Raw genomic sequence first — 17,427 nt, 5'->3', positions numbered from 1 at the left:
TACAATTCTGTGATCTTTCTATTCACAGAAAATTTAACATGTGCACAACAAATGCTATCATGTCAAACCAAGGAGTGTGTGTAGAAGGGCCGGCAGATACAGAAGACACATGATGACGTCTTTCGATGTTTGGTGGGACAACACTGAGTTTGGAGCACTAGAAGAAAAGAGTAAGGCCCTCTCCTACAGACTACTGAACAAAACTTGAGTGAAGAACACTACCAAACACTATTGCTTTGTTTCAAGTGCAACCACTGGAAATCATCACCAATAAAATCTTTAACAGACCAAAGTACATGTATTAAATTTCTAAATGCACCTTAACACCGTGGACATGTTGAAATGTAACTAACCATGAGTACATCCTAAAAGTTTATCAAGCATGACCACTATGCAAGAACAAAATCATATGAACTGAAGCAGAGCGAAACCTATAATACTTCCTTCCCATATACATTTTATTGGGTGCATGCAAAGTGAGAAAAAGAATACTTTCCCACAACTTGCTGCTTTTCAAATTCACAGATTCCAGTCTTGCCTAATGATTTCAAACAAGGTCAAGGTTACAGTAGCAGTGTTTCTCTGATTACTGAATATGCACACAATCAATTCCTCTGACAAAATTGTGGACACCTATGGTTGCATCAAAAGCACATTGTTCAAATTACAATTTTATGCTATCCTCTCTCCCTAGTAACTGACGAAATTACAAATTTCTACAATGGGAATTTACAAAGCAAAAGTCCTCCCTAATTGTAGTCCCCCTAATTGTTTACATAACTTGATGAACAGTAATGCTGTCAATACTCACCATAACCATCCAATTCACATTACCCTGATTACCCCTGGAACTTAATTATTTCCAAGCTAATTAAATCTTCAATACTTCTGGGTAAAATATACTGGCTAACAATTATGCAAAGCAGGCATAAAATATAATAGCTGCATAAACATAATAGCTGACATAACAAAGGATTAATTTTTTTGGCAATGTTCAAGCTTCAACAGCTGTGGAATGCAAGAAAAGCCATGTTCTACTAAAATTAGAAAATGAAATGTTTTCATAAACTAAAATTGGAGAGACAGAGTGTAATGATAAACCAAATGGTGGCCAACAACTGTCCACAGTGTGGAAATTGAAAAAAATTGCACTCCTTAGTAGGAATTGCTATCTGAATAATCCATTCACAGTGTCCCATACACAAAATACAGCAATACACAGCAATGGTACGTAACATTGAACTTGACAGAAAACAACACAATAGATGAATCTTTTTGCCAAATTACAGTTTCCTGTTACATATTGGTTTGAAAATGGAGAATGAAGGCAGAACAGAAAGCACAAAATTCTGCAAAACGATGTTGAAGATCAGTGTACAGAGGGGTTACATGTATACATGTGCATTTCAAATTAACTCACTATTGTGAACCGTGGGATTTTCATTTCACGAATGCAGTTTATGGGTCATGGATGAAATTTTGATGAATCGACAAATCAGCAAAACAGGTTTATGGTATATAACGTACTGAGAGGTTTGAAAAGAAGGCAATCAGCGACTAACGTCATCCCAGCACGAATGGCGATCTGAACTTTCAATGCATGTACAGTACTACAGGGATTTCTTTATTCCACAGCTGGGCCACACTTAGGCTAACAACTTTTGTAAGTTCACATGAGCAAATGGTACCTTTCATGCTTGCATGGGGTGCATTATAGAAACCTTTTTGCACTCCCTAATAAAGGCTTTCATCCAACTTTCAGAGTGAATGAAAAACTGAAAGGAAAGGTCAAAGGTTATGGGATCTGAAGCTATCAAACAACTCTGTATTGACCGATTCAAGTTTGCAAAGCCCGATGATGCCCTTTTACATAAAAACACCATGACCCTTTTCCGTTTCACCATGCCATCTAGCTTTCAAATTTACATCACTGCACTAATAACTGCAAAAACTTTATGAAGAAATCTGACTCCAAATTTGATTAGGGCCTGCTGCTGTCACATGACAACGGAAGCAACCTAGTGGGGAGGATACCTGCCAGAGATCGTATTTCTTCCTGTCCTTTAACTGTTACCCAATCAATTATGCTCAAGGTGAAATCTCAGCAAAAAACCAGTGGACACCATGGGGTACAGATGGTTGGATATTGGCTGAGCACTTTCAGCTGCAATTTAGATACGCCACCACTAGTTTTTTTCTTTATTACATGGCTAGGCTCTGGCCTTAACAGGTATGCCAAGAATGTAACTTTTGAAAAAATTGCATAAGAACAAGGACAAGCTGAGTCTCTATCTAATAAACCTAACACACCCCTGCTAGTTACGCATGCAGCTTGAATGAAAGATATGCAGAATTGCTTAGTCTAGTCAGACATGAGCACTGTCATGTGTGTCTTATCTATGTGTCTGCATACCTGTGGGTCAACTGACACTTAAAGTTTTACAATGACTGAGACGAAAAAATTTGCATCTTTTACACAATTCACAATTGTGTCTCATCACCTAACTTCCCCTTACAGAGTAAACAGTCCGGGTTATGTCCATATAGAGGATAGTAGGGAAGAGCCAATGGCGTACCGTATATGTAATGAAATTAAGGCAAGAACCAATCACGTACTGTATATGTAATAAGGGTCAAAGGTTACGTTGGTTCACTTTGTTCAGATAGCGATGTGACCGGACAGATCCACCGATCGAGTGAGACTGTTGGCTACCCGGAAGTATCTTAGCTCCAGTCGATTGGCGACGTTCTACCGTGTTAAAAATTGTAAGATTCTTCAGGAATAGTTTTCTAAGTTTCTTTACCCTTGACCATATTCGACAAAGAGTTATTGGACGTTTTTCGTTCTTTTTCGTTCTCTTTTCCAGCTTTTGGTTAACTTCTCGGCGATTGTTCCGGCGCGCGTTTTTCTGAGCAAAGGGTCAATCGTACCGGGAAATGCATGGTGATCGAAAAAATCGTGCTCCATCGTGCTCCGATGACCGACTAAAAACAGTTGACCCATCTTTGCAAAGCTTGAAACATTCTCCATACTGCAGATTTCAAGGTTAAATTGAAATTTGACCAAAAATAGGCGATATTGGCGACAAATAACTTACTGTAGATTTACAAGGGTCGAATGCTGATTTCTAGGAGCCGTACCCGGCCAGAAATTCATCCAAATAAGTAATTTTCAATGTACTAATCACTTGTATCGGTCACCATCTCGACCGTACTAAACATTGTGAGTAACGTCTACATTTAAAAACTACCCAGTGCTAAAAGTAAAGGGCGAAATCAAGCCGAAAAGTTCCAAACTCGTTGCAATGTACGAGCCCAGGTTTGCATAGTTAATTATTCGTGACGTTGGTGGCGGCAGGTTCGCTGATTGGTCAATCGTAATATCCTCTCTGTGGACATAACCCGGACTGGTAAAAGCATTGAGCTCAGAAAGACACCTCTTACATGTAACTTTCAATAAAGAAATCATATAATCTCATAAATGTCCACATAGATCGTGTTTTAACAACACACACACACACAACACACACACATACATGAATATGAATGTATACAGTGTTCTCCCCAGGCCATTTTAGCGTAGCGGTCCCGCTACGCTTTCGCCTGTCCCCGCTACGCTTTGATTCTCCCCGCTACGCTTTAAAATATTCCCGCCATCCTTTAGTTCACACGCTAGCGCTCTGCGTAGCTACCAGCTGTTGCATGCATTGTCTACACATTAGCGCTCACTGCAACTTTCAACCTGGTGAAAGAGTGGAAGGTGTGAAGTATGGTATGCGTCCGATAACTTGTCCGTAAGTGTTGAGAGGAACGTTAAAACAATAGAAGAATCGGCTTGGTTGTTCACAAGTTTTCATTCTACAACGACTATTACGACCAACAAAGACCTTTAGTCGGTATACATCGAGGACAAGTATTCACAGAGTTAGGCGGTGTAGCACTAGCGGGGCCTTTGATCACATTCCCATGCTTTGATCAACGAATGGACCGCTAAAAGAAACAAAAGAAGCAGTTGACTAGTGAGGTTGATTATGATTTTACAACGATAATCTTTTTTTTTGTCCGAGTACGATCACGATCGCGATCGAGTTCACATTGCATAAATTCCAATATGGCGGCGGCCATGTTGGCCGACGTGTTTATAACGTGTTGACATTGATCCTGGCGTCGCGTGTGGTTCCACTCTGACACGTTCTCTGAAAGATTTTACACCTGATTTTCGAGTGATTCTAGTCGTACTTAGTTCATGTCTTGTGATCATCTTGGTGGTATTTTTAAAATCAAGAATCGAACAACGATGTTCAGTGGCAGTGGTAGTTACGCTGGGAGGGGGGGGGGGGGGGGGGGGGCTGGTTGAAATTGATCCCCGTGATGAAACATTATTCGCGGTGTTTGTCGTTCAAAAATGATATAAAACTAAATTACATTTGAATTGTGTAAAGCTTAAACTTATGAATTTTCCTCTTTGTTGGCAATTTTTGACAATTTTATTAGCAATATATGTATTAATGAAACTCCAATCAGACGAACCATTTCTTGCTTTCAATCTGAACTTGCTGTTACTGTTTGAACTCCTATTTTAATTGCAATTGTACTATACTGTGATGATTTATTTAAGTGTAATAAAGAGTTTCCATGATGTTCAAATTGCATACTTGTGTGTTACCATTGCATTTGTTGTGAGTGTACATGAATGCGTGGGTGCATGTGCAAGCTTATATCCATATGCAAATATAAATTAATGATATGCAAATGATTATGCAAATTAGCCGCTATGCTTTTGCTTGATCCTGGGAGAACACTGGTATGTGTGTGTTTGTGTGCATGTGTGTGCGACCTGTTACAGTGTAAAATCTCAGTTAAGAAAACCCTCCATATCAAGGTGTTGTACGTGGACAAGTAAGTTTTTGACTGCTAAACATGCAGACATCATACATGTATGTATACATGTAAAGGCAATCTTTTGAGGGGAGGGGGAGGAAACAGGAGTATGCATGTAAGTCCTTAGTTTACCGTGACATGTGGTACTATGATTCATGGCACACACATAGAAGGCACACCTCAGAAAAATTTACCTGTAGGGCTTGGCTTTGACTGTTTTGACAAGTGATAAAACCATGCATCCTCTTGTTTATCAGTGTTTAAAAGATTTTTAGTCACTTATTTACTGGATTTACCTCTCTATAACCCTGTACAATGTGTGAATAGGCAGGCACATTTAAAAGCTCACTGTATTGCTATACATCCATACAGCACAAGTACAATGTGCACGTAATTCAAATACTTGGAGAATCGCTACGAGATCAGCAGTCATGGAGAAACGATTTTCCGTTTTACAGATTTATGGCCAAACATCCCTGCCCAGATAAACATGTATTTCAGATAGCGGTGTCTGGCCAATGAATGCATGTTCTAATTTGTTCTCAGACTTTGGCGCGACAACACTGCTGAGATTGGTCATTTCTTTGAGTTGATTGCATACATTCAAATGACAAATATCAATCCACAATATCGCCATTGATCACATTCAACACCGAGGAAGAACAATTTTTTTCATGGGGTGACCTTTCACGAAATGGGTCGAACTCCAGCCTGGCTGCAGTCCAGATTAAACATGTTCAGGTGGACAAAAGATAAAAACATCCATTTCAAAAGTGGTGCACATTGGTAAACTGTAACAGGATCTTCAAAGATCCAAGCTGAACTATGCAAGAAATGTGAATGTTACTAAATAGGAGGGTACAAGTTTATGTAAACAATTCTACCATATTTACCACTATACACCTGTAATTTCAGTCCCATGCAATTTTGATTCTTTACAAGTTTAAGCTAAAATGGCTGCATACCTGTATCATCTATGGTAAATCTTCCCAGTCCAGTGCCATCCCTTATTGAATAGACAATCCTGCCGTCATTACCGGAATCCTCATCGGTTGCAACCACCTGCATCACTACCGTACCAATGTCAGAATTTTCGTAGACAGATCCATTGGTCACAAAGTCGTCAAAGCGAGGCACATGAACATTTTCATTCACATCAATCACTTCCACTTCGATCTTACACGTAGAGGACAACCGCGGAGTTCCTTTGTCTTTGGCCTTTGCAGTGATGTTGTACACCTGCTGTTGTTCATAGTCCAACGGGGCAATGAGGCGGACCACCCCAGTTTCCTCATCAATTTCAAACACATCTTCAAAACCGCTCAACAGAGAATACTTGACAATGCCACCGCCACCTTGATCAGGATCTCTTGCCTCAATTGTTGTCACTACAGCACCGACTGGCACATCTTCCCTCAGTTTCACTCTGTATGTTTCTGGCATGAACTGAGGGGCATTGTCATTCAGGTCTTCCAAAGTGATGGTCACTGTTGTTACGCTTGACAACGGTTTGTCTTCAGAGCGGTCAGTAGCTTGAACTTTTAGCACATGGACTTCTGTGATTTCCCTGTCCAGGGACTGAGCTACTGTTAGGTCCCCACTGACTGGGTCAATGGCAAACAGATCTGTGTCACTAATTATGGAGAACCTGACTTCACCGTTTGTCCCCTGATCTCTGTCTGATGCCTCCACCTTCAGGATGGAAGTGCCCTTGACTACATTTTCGGGCAATGTCGTCTCATACAGCATGGAGTAAAACACCGGTTTGTGGTCATTGGCATCCTCAAGAGTCACATGGATAGTTTTCTTGTCAGTCTGGCTGGGACTGCCAAGATCAGCAACAGAAATAGTCAGGTCATACCCACTGCGCCTTTTCTCACGGTCCAACTCTGCCTGGACTGTGAGCACACCAGTGAATGTATCGATTTTGAAGCAGCTATCCATATTGCCATCGGCAATGACATACACCACCTCACCATTGTAACCATGGTCATTATCTGTGGCAGTCACGGCCAGAATGCTTGAGCCAACAGGCAAATCTTCAGGCACAGATAACACATTAGGAATACTAGAATCAAACACAGGTGCGTAGTGATTGGTGTTGAAAAGTTTCTGATAATCAAGAACAAAGCTGTCCTTGTTTCTCCTGTCCTTTCCTGCTTTGGCTAACAGAACTCCCAATTCATCAGCTACACGTGTGGACTGGCACTGCATCTGCACATTTTTCCTCTTGGCATTGACATTCCTGTTGTTCATAATGGTGATGTTCATGTACATCGGATCAGCGAAATTTGTTCCGTCTTTGGCAGTGATTTTCAAATTATAGAACAACGGATCAGAGTTCTGGATTTGGCGGGTAAGGAACAGATCACCAGTTTGGCTGTTCAACTCGAAAAGGCTGTTGGTGTTGCCCGATAAAATCTCATAGCTAATAATGTTACCATCGTCAAAGTCTAATGCTGATACAACAGTCACTGGTTCATCAATTGGGGCATCCCGGGAAATAACACCGATGCAGTCTATCTTCTCAAAGATTGGTTTGTTATCATTAGTGTTCATGATTTTGATCGTGACATTTACTTCGGCTTCCCTGCGAAAGGGTTCACCCCAGTCAGAGGCTCGGATGTTCAACACGTAGGTTATCCTCATAGATTCATAGTCTAATACTTGTGTGGTTGTGATGGCACCAGTAAAGTGATCAACGGCAAAAGGCACTGTGTTGAGATTGGCAATAGAGTAGGAAATGTAGCCATTCTCTCCAGCATCATCGTCGACAGCATTCACTGTCAATACGGTGGTTCCTTCAGGCAAGTTCTCTTCTACAGTTCCCAAATATGAAGTCTGGTTGAACACTGGACTGTTGTCATTGGCATCTAACACCGTAATGGAGACGCTTGCGGTGCTCTGTCTCCTTGATCGTGGATGGTCAGTGTTAGTGGCAGATATCACCAGCCTGTAACTGTCCTTTCTTTCCCGGTCTAACAGCTTGGAAATGTAAACAAAGCCTGTGTCTGAGTTGATCTCAAAGTCACCAGCTTCATTTCCAGAAACTATTTCATAGGTGATTTTGGCATTACCTCCAATGTCACCGTCGGTGGCTTTGACACCAACAACTGGAGTGTAAATGGGAGCTACTTCATTCACTTCAACTGCATACTCGTCCTGCACAAACACAGGCGCTTGGTCATTTCGATCCAACAAGATGACTTCAATAGTTTTGATGGATGTTTTCGGCGGTGAACCTCTATCTGCTGCATAAATCGTCAAGTTGTACCCGACAGTAGTTTCTCTATCCAAAGCTTTCCTTAGCTTGACATTGTACTCATTGGTATTGGATTTCTGTTTCAGTACGAAGTGATTTGCTGGATCTCCAGAATATATTTGCACAAAATCAATCTCACCATTTTGGCCATAGTCTTTATCAGTTACACTGATGATGGCATATGTCTTTTCGCTGGTACCCGGTTCGTAGACCTGTGTATGGTGAACCTCCGTGATCTCTGGTGCAAACTTATTCACTTGCACTATCTGGATGGTCATTGATGCAGTACTATATGAGACGTGACCAGGCAAAGTGGTGAGAGATCTGTCCTGTGCTTTAACAGTTAATTTGTACTCATTTTGTTCTAAGTAATTCACTGGTCTTGTCAGTGTCACAACTCCACTGGTCGGATGGATGGCAAATATATTGGTCTGTTCATGGAAGCTGTAATACACATCGCCGTTGGTGCCGATATCGGCATCTGTTGCGAGTACTCTGGCTATGCTGGATCGCAGCGGTGTGTCCTCGGCTACACTGACAGTGTACCTGGACTGCTCAAAGAGAGGCCTCAAATCATTTATATCCTCAACTTTGATCACAACATGTGTCCTTGCTAATTCATCACCTCCCCTCTTGTTTCTGACTGTGGCTTCCACTGTTAGCCTGTACTCATCCTGTACTTCTCTGTTAAGTACCGTGCTGCGACAACTACTTTCTCCTTTCCGACATGGAGCAGTCCTTATCCTTAGGAAGTAAAAGTCTCCAACAAGAGTCCCAACAGCTTTGAATAATTTACTTTCTCCTTCAATAATACTGAATCTAATGGAAATAGTTGGATCAGAAACATAAATTCCCATCTTCTCATTCGGCGTTACATATGTCTTGATGAGAGAGTTTTCGGGTATTGTGGCATTGTACAAGTCCTTTGTGAATTTAAACTCTGTCTCAGCCTTGGAGTGAGATACAAATGCCACCCACAGGCAGACATAGTAGATCACTACCCAATTGCGTGATTTCCAAGATGCCATCTTCTCATCTAGTAGTATCTGCAATTAGATAAAAAAATACCAACATGTCAGCAGATGAAATTTCAGTCACAATCCTGACACATGGACCAACCATAATGAAAATTCATTTTATGAAACTGTAGAAACTCAGTGTTATATCAGCTTCCCTAACAACACAAAAAGACCGAAAAGCATCTACATGTACTAGTATGTAAAACACACGTGAAAAAAAAAATTATCAGAGAAAAATTCCCTTTGTAATGGACAAAAACAATTAGTGAGCAAAGAATTGAAATAGTGGCACTGCTTTGTTCAAAGTGAAAAATGATGCCACTGTGTTCCTCAACAGTTTACTGACGATGAATGGTTCAGAATTCAAATTTAGGAGAAAGGTAAATTGTGGCCAGACTTTTCATAAAGACTCAACTTTGACCTCTTGCTAAGATGAAACCTAGATGTAAGCACTAAGGTAAAGTATGTTTGCTGTTCAAATAAAGCCGAATGTGGATTGGGTTTACTTTGGTTATTATGACAAAGGTGCATTGTGATTTGAATTAGCACTGCCGACTAAATGAACCGGTGTGGGGAGAGGTCACAGCAAGAAAGCTGAAAGGAAACCAGAGTTGTACAAGCTAGGAAGAAATAACAACCTCCTGATCCAATACCGGACATCTATGATTGCTGTAATAGCAGAAATAACCTTGAAATTCAAGAGTGCGTAAAACTGGATTTTTCACTTCTACCTAAAACGAAACTTCTTGAAAATAAAGAAATTGCTAGTTACATTTTCCAAAGAAATTTCGTTTGGGTAACCAGACACACATAAATATCAGTACTGGCTGCCTTGCAGTTTTAAGTATATACTATACTGGAGTTTACAAGTCACAAAGAAATTTGATGACACTGCTACATAGGCCACCCATGCTCGCCTTAAAAGGCAGTCAAACCATGTCCACAATGTGTTGACCTGAAGTGAATGAAACACCTTATTTTGACCCAAACCTAAATTCTGTTGGGGGAAAAAATTTTCCATTACGCATGAGCATTTTCATATTCAGAAGTTTAATGCATAAATATAGAATACATGTAAAATTTTCACTGCAGTTGACCTGTTATTAAATTCAAACTTTCTGATCTACACCTGAAAATACAGTTACACGAACACAAGCTACTGAATCTTTAAATCTTAATTGGAAAATTACCATGTCTGTAAAACAAACAGCTGTAACAGACAATATAAAAGGCTTCCATGATGCCGAAAAGAAAAATGCACACTTGAAGAACTAATTTTTACAGCTTTCATGCTTGGTTTACAGTTTACACAAACATTGCTGTGGTAGATGGGTAAAAGAAAATTCTGAAGAAAACCTGCACCAGATTAAGCGTGAGATAAACTTTTAACTGACAATTATTCCACCATTAGTCATTCTACGAACATCTCAAAGAACAACCAAAGAACAACCTGGGTGCCAAATTTACACTGCATATTCCACAACTCAGTGTACACACATACAAATGACTGGGCTAACCACCTTACTTTCAAGAAAATGGACAATTTTACATGTGGTAGTCAATGTCTGGGTAGCTGTACCAGAAGCTGGAGGCTTTGTGAATTGAAATGTTGCTAGATTTTGAGAACCTGCTCCCCAAAATTGCATGCAATGAAAACTGGGTGAACTCATTCAGAACACTTCTCTGTTGTCACATAGAAAATATTCAAACTATGCCTTTAGGCCTTTCCTTCAAATCAAGAAATTTTAGTAAAGAGAAATTATAAACCAGCATTTCACGACTACAGTTCAAGCCGTTAATTTTACAAAAAGAGACCTCTATTTAACGATAAAAATAATGTTATTGTATACAATTACATTATTTTCTGAAACGTGCTAACCATTCATATTCCTTGAAGAATAGGCTTAATACAAATTTTTCAAATCTTTCAGAATAGTATGGCCACAAAATTACTGAAAAACACTGTTGCATGCCCAGTAAGTTACTCCACATGTTGCACGCCAGCAGATCTCCGTAGATCGAAAATAGCAAGTGCAATGCTTCGTAGAGTTAATACTGGTGATTATAAAAATACCTGATTATACAGAGAAAATATGGAACACTACTAAAATGACCATTCTTATGGCAAAGCACATCCTTTTTTTGAACATTTCTTTGCGAAGACTCCTTACCAGAGCATGACACACCTGCACCTCCCCTATTTATGTACCGATCAAAAACAGAATGAACTTCACAGATGGGTTTGTATACATTTGCCTGCACGGGTTCCGGGTCGTTGTCAATGTCACGGTTGTGATCTATCGAAGCCTTGCGGCAGAGTTGGGAGGTGGTAATTTTACCACCTACACAAATTACTCATCCTCTGCCGTTGTCTCCTCACCCCCTCCCCCAGCAAATATGCCACTCATGGCTACATTGAACATGACAAACTACATCAAAAGTTTCGAAATAGAAAACATAAAGTATCATTCAAAAACCTAAGATAGACAAAACATTTGAGAATGTTTATCGGACACGCTGATTAGACGGAATTTTATCGCGTTTCAGCGAACAGCAACCTTTCACACTGCATCAAATTTAGATTTTCTCGGTGGTCCAGACCCAATATTGGCTTTATCCCAACCAGCTACAATTACTTGTCAACTTTACCATTCCTGTGACCAGACATCACACAGTATGAGCCAGCAATTCGCACAATTAATTTTCCAAAATAGTGTGGATTCACTGCGCTCACTGAAAATAGCTGCGGAGTCGAAGAGAAAATTTCCTAATGTTGTGGTCACGCACGGTGACTATGGCCATAGTTCGCTATCTGCCATGAAGTCGTTACGGTTCTACCGTAACCACAACGTCACTCGATCGGCTAACAAGCTCTACTATCCGCGAAATTCGAAAACACACTAAGTACTGCGTGCGAAGATTGTTAAAACTTTTGATGAAAATCGCAAACGCTTGAAAACGCCCGGATCACCAATAATAGGTACACTATGGGCGCAACATTATCTTGAGCGTACTGTGTGCCAGCCGTGACAAACTACAGTCCACACTATGCAAAGCACAGCGTACCATACATGCAACAGTGAAGCCTTGCACAAAAGTCGTAAGATCGACTAAATTGAGATATTTCTACGGTAAAATAAACATAAACACGAACCTTTTCTACACTTGCTGCAAAACTGTACAGAATATGGGAGAAATCGCCACTATTTCTTCCATTTTTCGGAACATTCCGTTCAGTTACATTCGTTCGGCTGCGATCAGAACAAGCAAGCCGCTCAGCTGAAGACCTAATAACTTCCTGTTCCAATCAGATTGCGATTTATCCTTACGCCGGTACTATATTGAGCAATATTTGCGATTTTTGACACTCTTTGTATTTTTCAATGAATCTGTCCCTTGCTAATATAATAATTACTTTGATTTGAAAGTATTCGATTTGTGGCGAACTTGAATGTGACTAGTCAAAATAAAAATTCGGGGGATTACATTATGCGTATTGATATGCTCAAAGAAATGTTGACTCCTCCCCATTCACTTCGCTAGGACAGACCCTCGTCAATAAAAGCCCTGTTCTATCTGGCCTACTGTTGAATAAATAATTACCCAACTGAGACTAGGACTAAGTTTCAAAAGAGCAAGCTTGTTCAGCTAGCATATCTAGTACTTCAGGTGAGGGAAGACTTATGTGCCAAAGACCATCATAAACCAATCCGACAAGTAACTTCTAGGACGTCTGAATCGGAGAAGCTACAGCTCGCTCGCTCCCACACAGGCCCGTTCCGTCATTGGCCGAAATACGCTTGCCTTTATCCTTTGTGTCTAATCTTCTAATGCAGTCAGTGAAGATTGACAGAAACCTTCAATTCAGTCAATTGCATTTTGCATGCAGGAGAATAATGCACGCATTATTGTAGAGAAGAAAGAGAACTCGCCAGTCTATTCTTTTCGTAAAATCAGATCTCTCTCTCTCTCTCTCTCTCTCTGAGTCGCTCTCTACCGCTGTCAACTTTATACACGAATAATACTGATAAAGAGTAGCACCGAATCTTCGCGTTCCAATGTACCAAGGTAAAGTTTGTTGTACGGTGGAGCTGGCAATAGCTTCATGAGAGTATAGCTCATATACACAGTCTGGCTATAATGCAGACACAAATCATTCTGACTGAGTGTGAATCGTCACGTATGCACTGTAATACCGATGCATTACTACGGGCACATCATGGAAACATCCGAATCTATCAACCGTCACTGAACGATCATTCTCAACGCTCTGTTTGTAAAACGTAAAAAATATGGATGGCAAACTCAATAGAGCAAATCGGCGTGTCAAACCATCGCCTAAGTAACGAAAGTTATAAGAAGAATATCTTAGGAGACATCTCAGCGCTCCACCGCATTTTTTTATGGGCAGTGATGACGTCAACTGTGACAAACCCCCGAAATCTAACAAATCTCTCTTGTCTTCAAAACTCGAAATAAACTGTTGGTCTACCAGAGTTGACGTCGAGAATAAACACACGAATGAATTTATGGTGACGGATGAACCAGTTGCGAGGCTTTATCCGCGTTTTCTAAATTTCTGAGTCTGTTAGCAGCGCAGTTTGTACACTCCATGTTGCACGAACTTACATGTAAGTAGTGTAGACACACCACCTGTGAACTGTACCAGTGTGTATGAGTGTCGACCTAAAACCCACTAGTACCTAGATACCTGGTAATTACACTTCAGAAACACTAAATAACCTATTGTTTGCTGAAATTCTCTGATTTTTCTTCCTTTTCAACTTGTCGTCCGCAAACACTCAAGAAATTTTTGTACTACAGGCCTTTTGCCCAATCACCTGCACAGTCAAGTCTATGGGAAATGAATCAAAATTCGACTGTTACAATATTCTTTACAGTAGTACAACAATATTCAGACTAGTACCATACCAAACCCAACAATATGCTCAGTTCGCCCTATGGTAGCTCATGGCCCAATATTAATGTTTTTGTAAACTGTTGCCGGGGTAGATGAAGTTGTACCACACATTCGTATTCGTTTTACCGCTTCTGCCATGGTAAGCCTTTATCAGTTTATGCGACAAAACCGCGAAAAGGCACAGAGAAGTGTGGACTTTGGGCCCGCAATGTCGATTGTGTTTTACAAAATCTCGATCACAACGTAGACCCGGCGGGTATGGGCGGGAGCATGGGTAGTGTATGTAATTACAGACGCTCGTGACCGAGACCGAGAACGGGTCAGGTGTAAGTTTACATGGTCATACAATGGCATGCTTCTATACTAGTTTCGACTCGACAAAGAGGGCGCACCGGATGCACCGTAAAGGTGTTTAAGTGATAGCGGTGATAGCGGTAGCTGAGCTCGCAACTAACAGTTATATATGGTTGAACTTGTCAGCTCCGGGCATAGATAGGGCTCAGTTCTGCCTACGTGAAGTTCACAACTATTTTATTTCTCTAAGGTCAATATCAAACGTAAAGTCATCGGTTCTTCTGCTTTCACAATGTCCAAGTAAGACAGGAAATGATCTCAACCAATCCAAGTCTTTGTCTGCTTTGTGTCACCCATACTCAGGTGTTATATTATGCGCGATGACTTGGAGTAACCTCTTCAGAGCCACACCCACCATACCAAAACAATAAAACCCTCTCAAGGTAAATTCTCATCGGTTCGTCCAAACACGGTCCCTCCACAACCGTGGTCCAAAGTACTTTTGACTGATATCCACCACTTGGCCGCAGGAGGAAAGTGGATCATGCATATCAGAATGATCTATAATGCGGATATGACGGTATAACCGTACCTGTCCGCCGACAAGCATCGGATCCGGAAAGTTTAGCCCTAAAACAAAACGCGTAATGCGGCGTATATTTAGCATTACCTGCATTACCCGGTTGGAAACATCGGGGGGGGGGGGGGGGGTCTGGGTTCTCAAACGCGTCACAGTTCAAGGAGTCCTAGCACTTGGTTGTACACCTGTAAGCTTACAATAGAAAAGGGAATCGACATCGTCATTTTAAAGCAATCGTTTCCTCGGCATGTCGGAAGGATACGATTATACGCTCTTCCGTCGTGGTAACATAGAGAGTCGGGAATGTTTTTGTAGCATAGCAAGCCGTTCTAAGCTACAGCCAATGACTAATGTAACGTGGGGATGCTCGCTTAGCCGGTTTAGTTCCTTCCAAATGATACGGTAACCGTAAATTGGACCAAGAGAATATCGCAATTCCCGCGCAATATAGACTATGCCCTGCAACATGTTTCTTTGCAGGCGCCAAGTCGATCGTTTCTCCCTCTCGCGAACTCAACAGATAAAATTTGCTTTATTAGACATTTAGGCCTACTTGCTTAATTTTCCTGTTTTCGGACCAGACGTAATGTTTCGGCGGAAAAGAAAGTGCCAACGTTTTATTTATGAAAATGACACCTGTGGTGTAATTCCTGTCTGTTGTCCGCAATAGAAAGACCATCAACCCGGTGAATCGCCCCATTTCGCTCCGTCGTGGTTGACATGTGCTGGCGAGTAATACACCGGTCGTATGCAGCGTATCTATTATTAGAGACGCGAGGTAAACAATTTAGGAACTCTCGGTCGGGATATATGCGAGATAAAATTGATCATGGGCTACAGGAAATGAGCGTGGTGTCTGCCTGTTTTCTGGTGCTTTAACATCAGGTATTCATGATTAACACCTACAGGTCACACAGAAAATATGTCCCCCGACGACCCATGTCTGAAAACACGCGCACCATTTCACATGTGTCACTGGTATCACCTCAGATAACCTGTGTGGAGTAATATTAATTCTACCGACGACCATACTCTGTCGACTGGTTCTTTAAGTTTTCAATCTTTCACGGTGCTCACAGAATTCGATTGATCTAAAAAATGCCAGCAAAGACCTGTCGAAGTTGTAAAGTTAATTATTCGAATAAAAGAATAATTATCCTAATAAAAAAGAAGCAGGAGTGAATGGTTTTCGAAATCCCCGTACTTGAATATAATTTTAATGAGAGTTTAATTAGAAATAACTCAAAACGGAATGTTCAGGTATTCAGTAGGTTTAATATCAAACGTGACGTTGTTTCACAAAGTCCACGCTTGTTCACACGAGTGCAATGTCGGATGATCATGAAAGGCGTGGTAACACACTGACAGACTGTTAAATTCAGCTATCCTTCACTTTGTAACTCATTACTTTGCCTAATTTATTCCGCTAAACCCGAGGTGGATGTTTTCACCAAGAGGGAGCCATGGACACGATCTCTTTCGATAGACCAAATCCACTGTCCCTTTGGTACAAGAACTGTGGATGGACCAATGAGTTCAGTAAAGCGAGTGCGGATGACGAGATCCTGTTCTCGCTGACTTCTGACATCACACACCTGTGGAGTGTACGACGTCGACGTGACTTTGCATTCAATTGACGGTCTTTTAATCAGTGTCTCAAAGTTTGTTCTAAGAGTATCAGCTTCCAAAGATAATCGGATTTCAGTCACCATGTAAGGGCGTATTGCATCATTGACGCGACAAATCATAAACTGAGCGAGTCGACGATGGTTTGTCGTACCTATACCTACACGTAAACCCATGATTTTCAACGCTCATAATTAGGTATGCAATGCGCACAAGAGTGTGTGTGTTTGTATGTGTGTGTGTGTGTGTGTGTGTGTATATATATATATATATATATATATATATATATATATATATACACAATATCCATACTATAAGCTTATTATATTATATTATTAATCAAAGGTACATCAGCATACTGATATTTCGAATTTCTACAGGGCCTTATCAGTGTGAAGTTCTTCAAACATATAACGTTCTTCTTTATTTACATTTTTAATAGACACCAGAACACTCAGTATGAAGTATGCAACAAATCGTTCATATTAATAGTGAGTTTCCAATTGCAGGTAGAACATCGACACGTTTTTTCTTCAATTCGACAGACTCGTTAATTGTAGGAAACGCAATTGTTGGCCGATATACTCGGAGTGACTGTGGTATACATACCTTTTCAAATTCACCCTTCCTTGGAAGCCGCCAATGTAATGCTCTTGCACTAGCACAACCCAAAAAAGTCTAAACACAGTGAAAACACCGAGGCGATAATAATCATCTGCCGTATTTCAATAGGAGCGAGCGCCAAATGTATAATATAAGACCAAGGCTCGGTCGGGGAAACTACTTGTCGCTGAGTTACCCGGATGTACAGGGGAACACGCATGAAAGTGAGGTACTCCGTGTA

At 40.8% G+C, this 17,427-nt stretch overlaps 1 protein-coding gene across 6 annotated transcripts in view; it reads right to left on the bottom strand.

Annotated features, from left to right (window-relative positions):
• Positions 1-17,321, bottom strand: part of LOC139131156 (protocadherin Fat 1-like) — a 73,658-nt gene extending 56,337 nt beyond the window's left edge. For 5 of the 6 annotated variants that reach the window (XM_070697128.1, XM_070697125.1, XM_070697129.1 and 2 more), the window contains exons 1-2: positions 12,317-12,449; positions 5,847-9,189 (exon numbers count right to left, since the gene is read on the bottom strand). In XM_070697128.1, coding sequence (XP_070553229.1) covers positions 5,847-9,171 — 3,325 coding nt within the window. In that variant the 5' untranslated portion in view covers positions 9,172-9,189; positions 12,317-12,449. Of the gene's footprint in view, positions 1-5,846; positions 9,190-12,316; positions 12,450-17,192 lie in introns of those variants that run through there. The other variant, XM_070697126.1, reaches the window with a different exon arrangement.
• Positions 17,322-17,427: the final 106 nt, after the last annotated feature.

Source organism: Ptychodera flava, chromosome 4 (genome assembly GCF_041260155.1).
Source record: "Ptychodera flava strain L36383 chromosome 4, AS_Pfla_20210202, whole genome shotgun sequence".
NCBI lineage: Eukaryota > Metazoa > Hemichordata > Enteropneusta > Ptychoderidae > Ptychodera > Ptychodera flava.
Note: the sequence above shows the minus strand (reverse complement) of the source record. Positions and strands in the feature narration are given on the sequence as shown.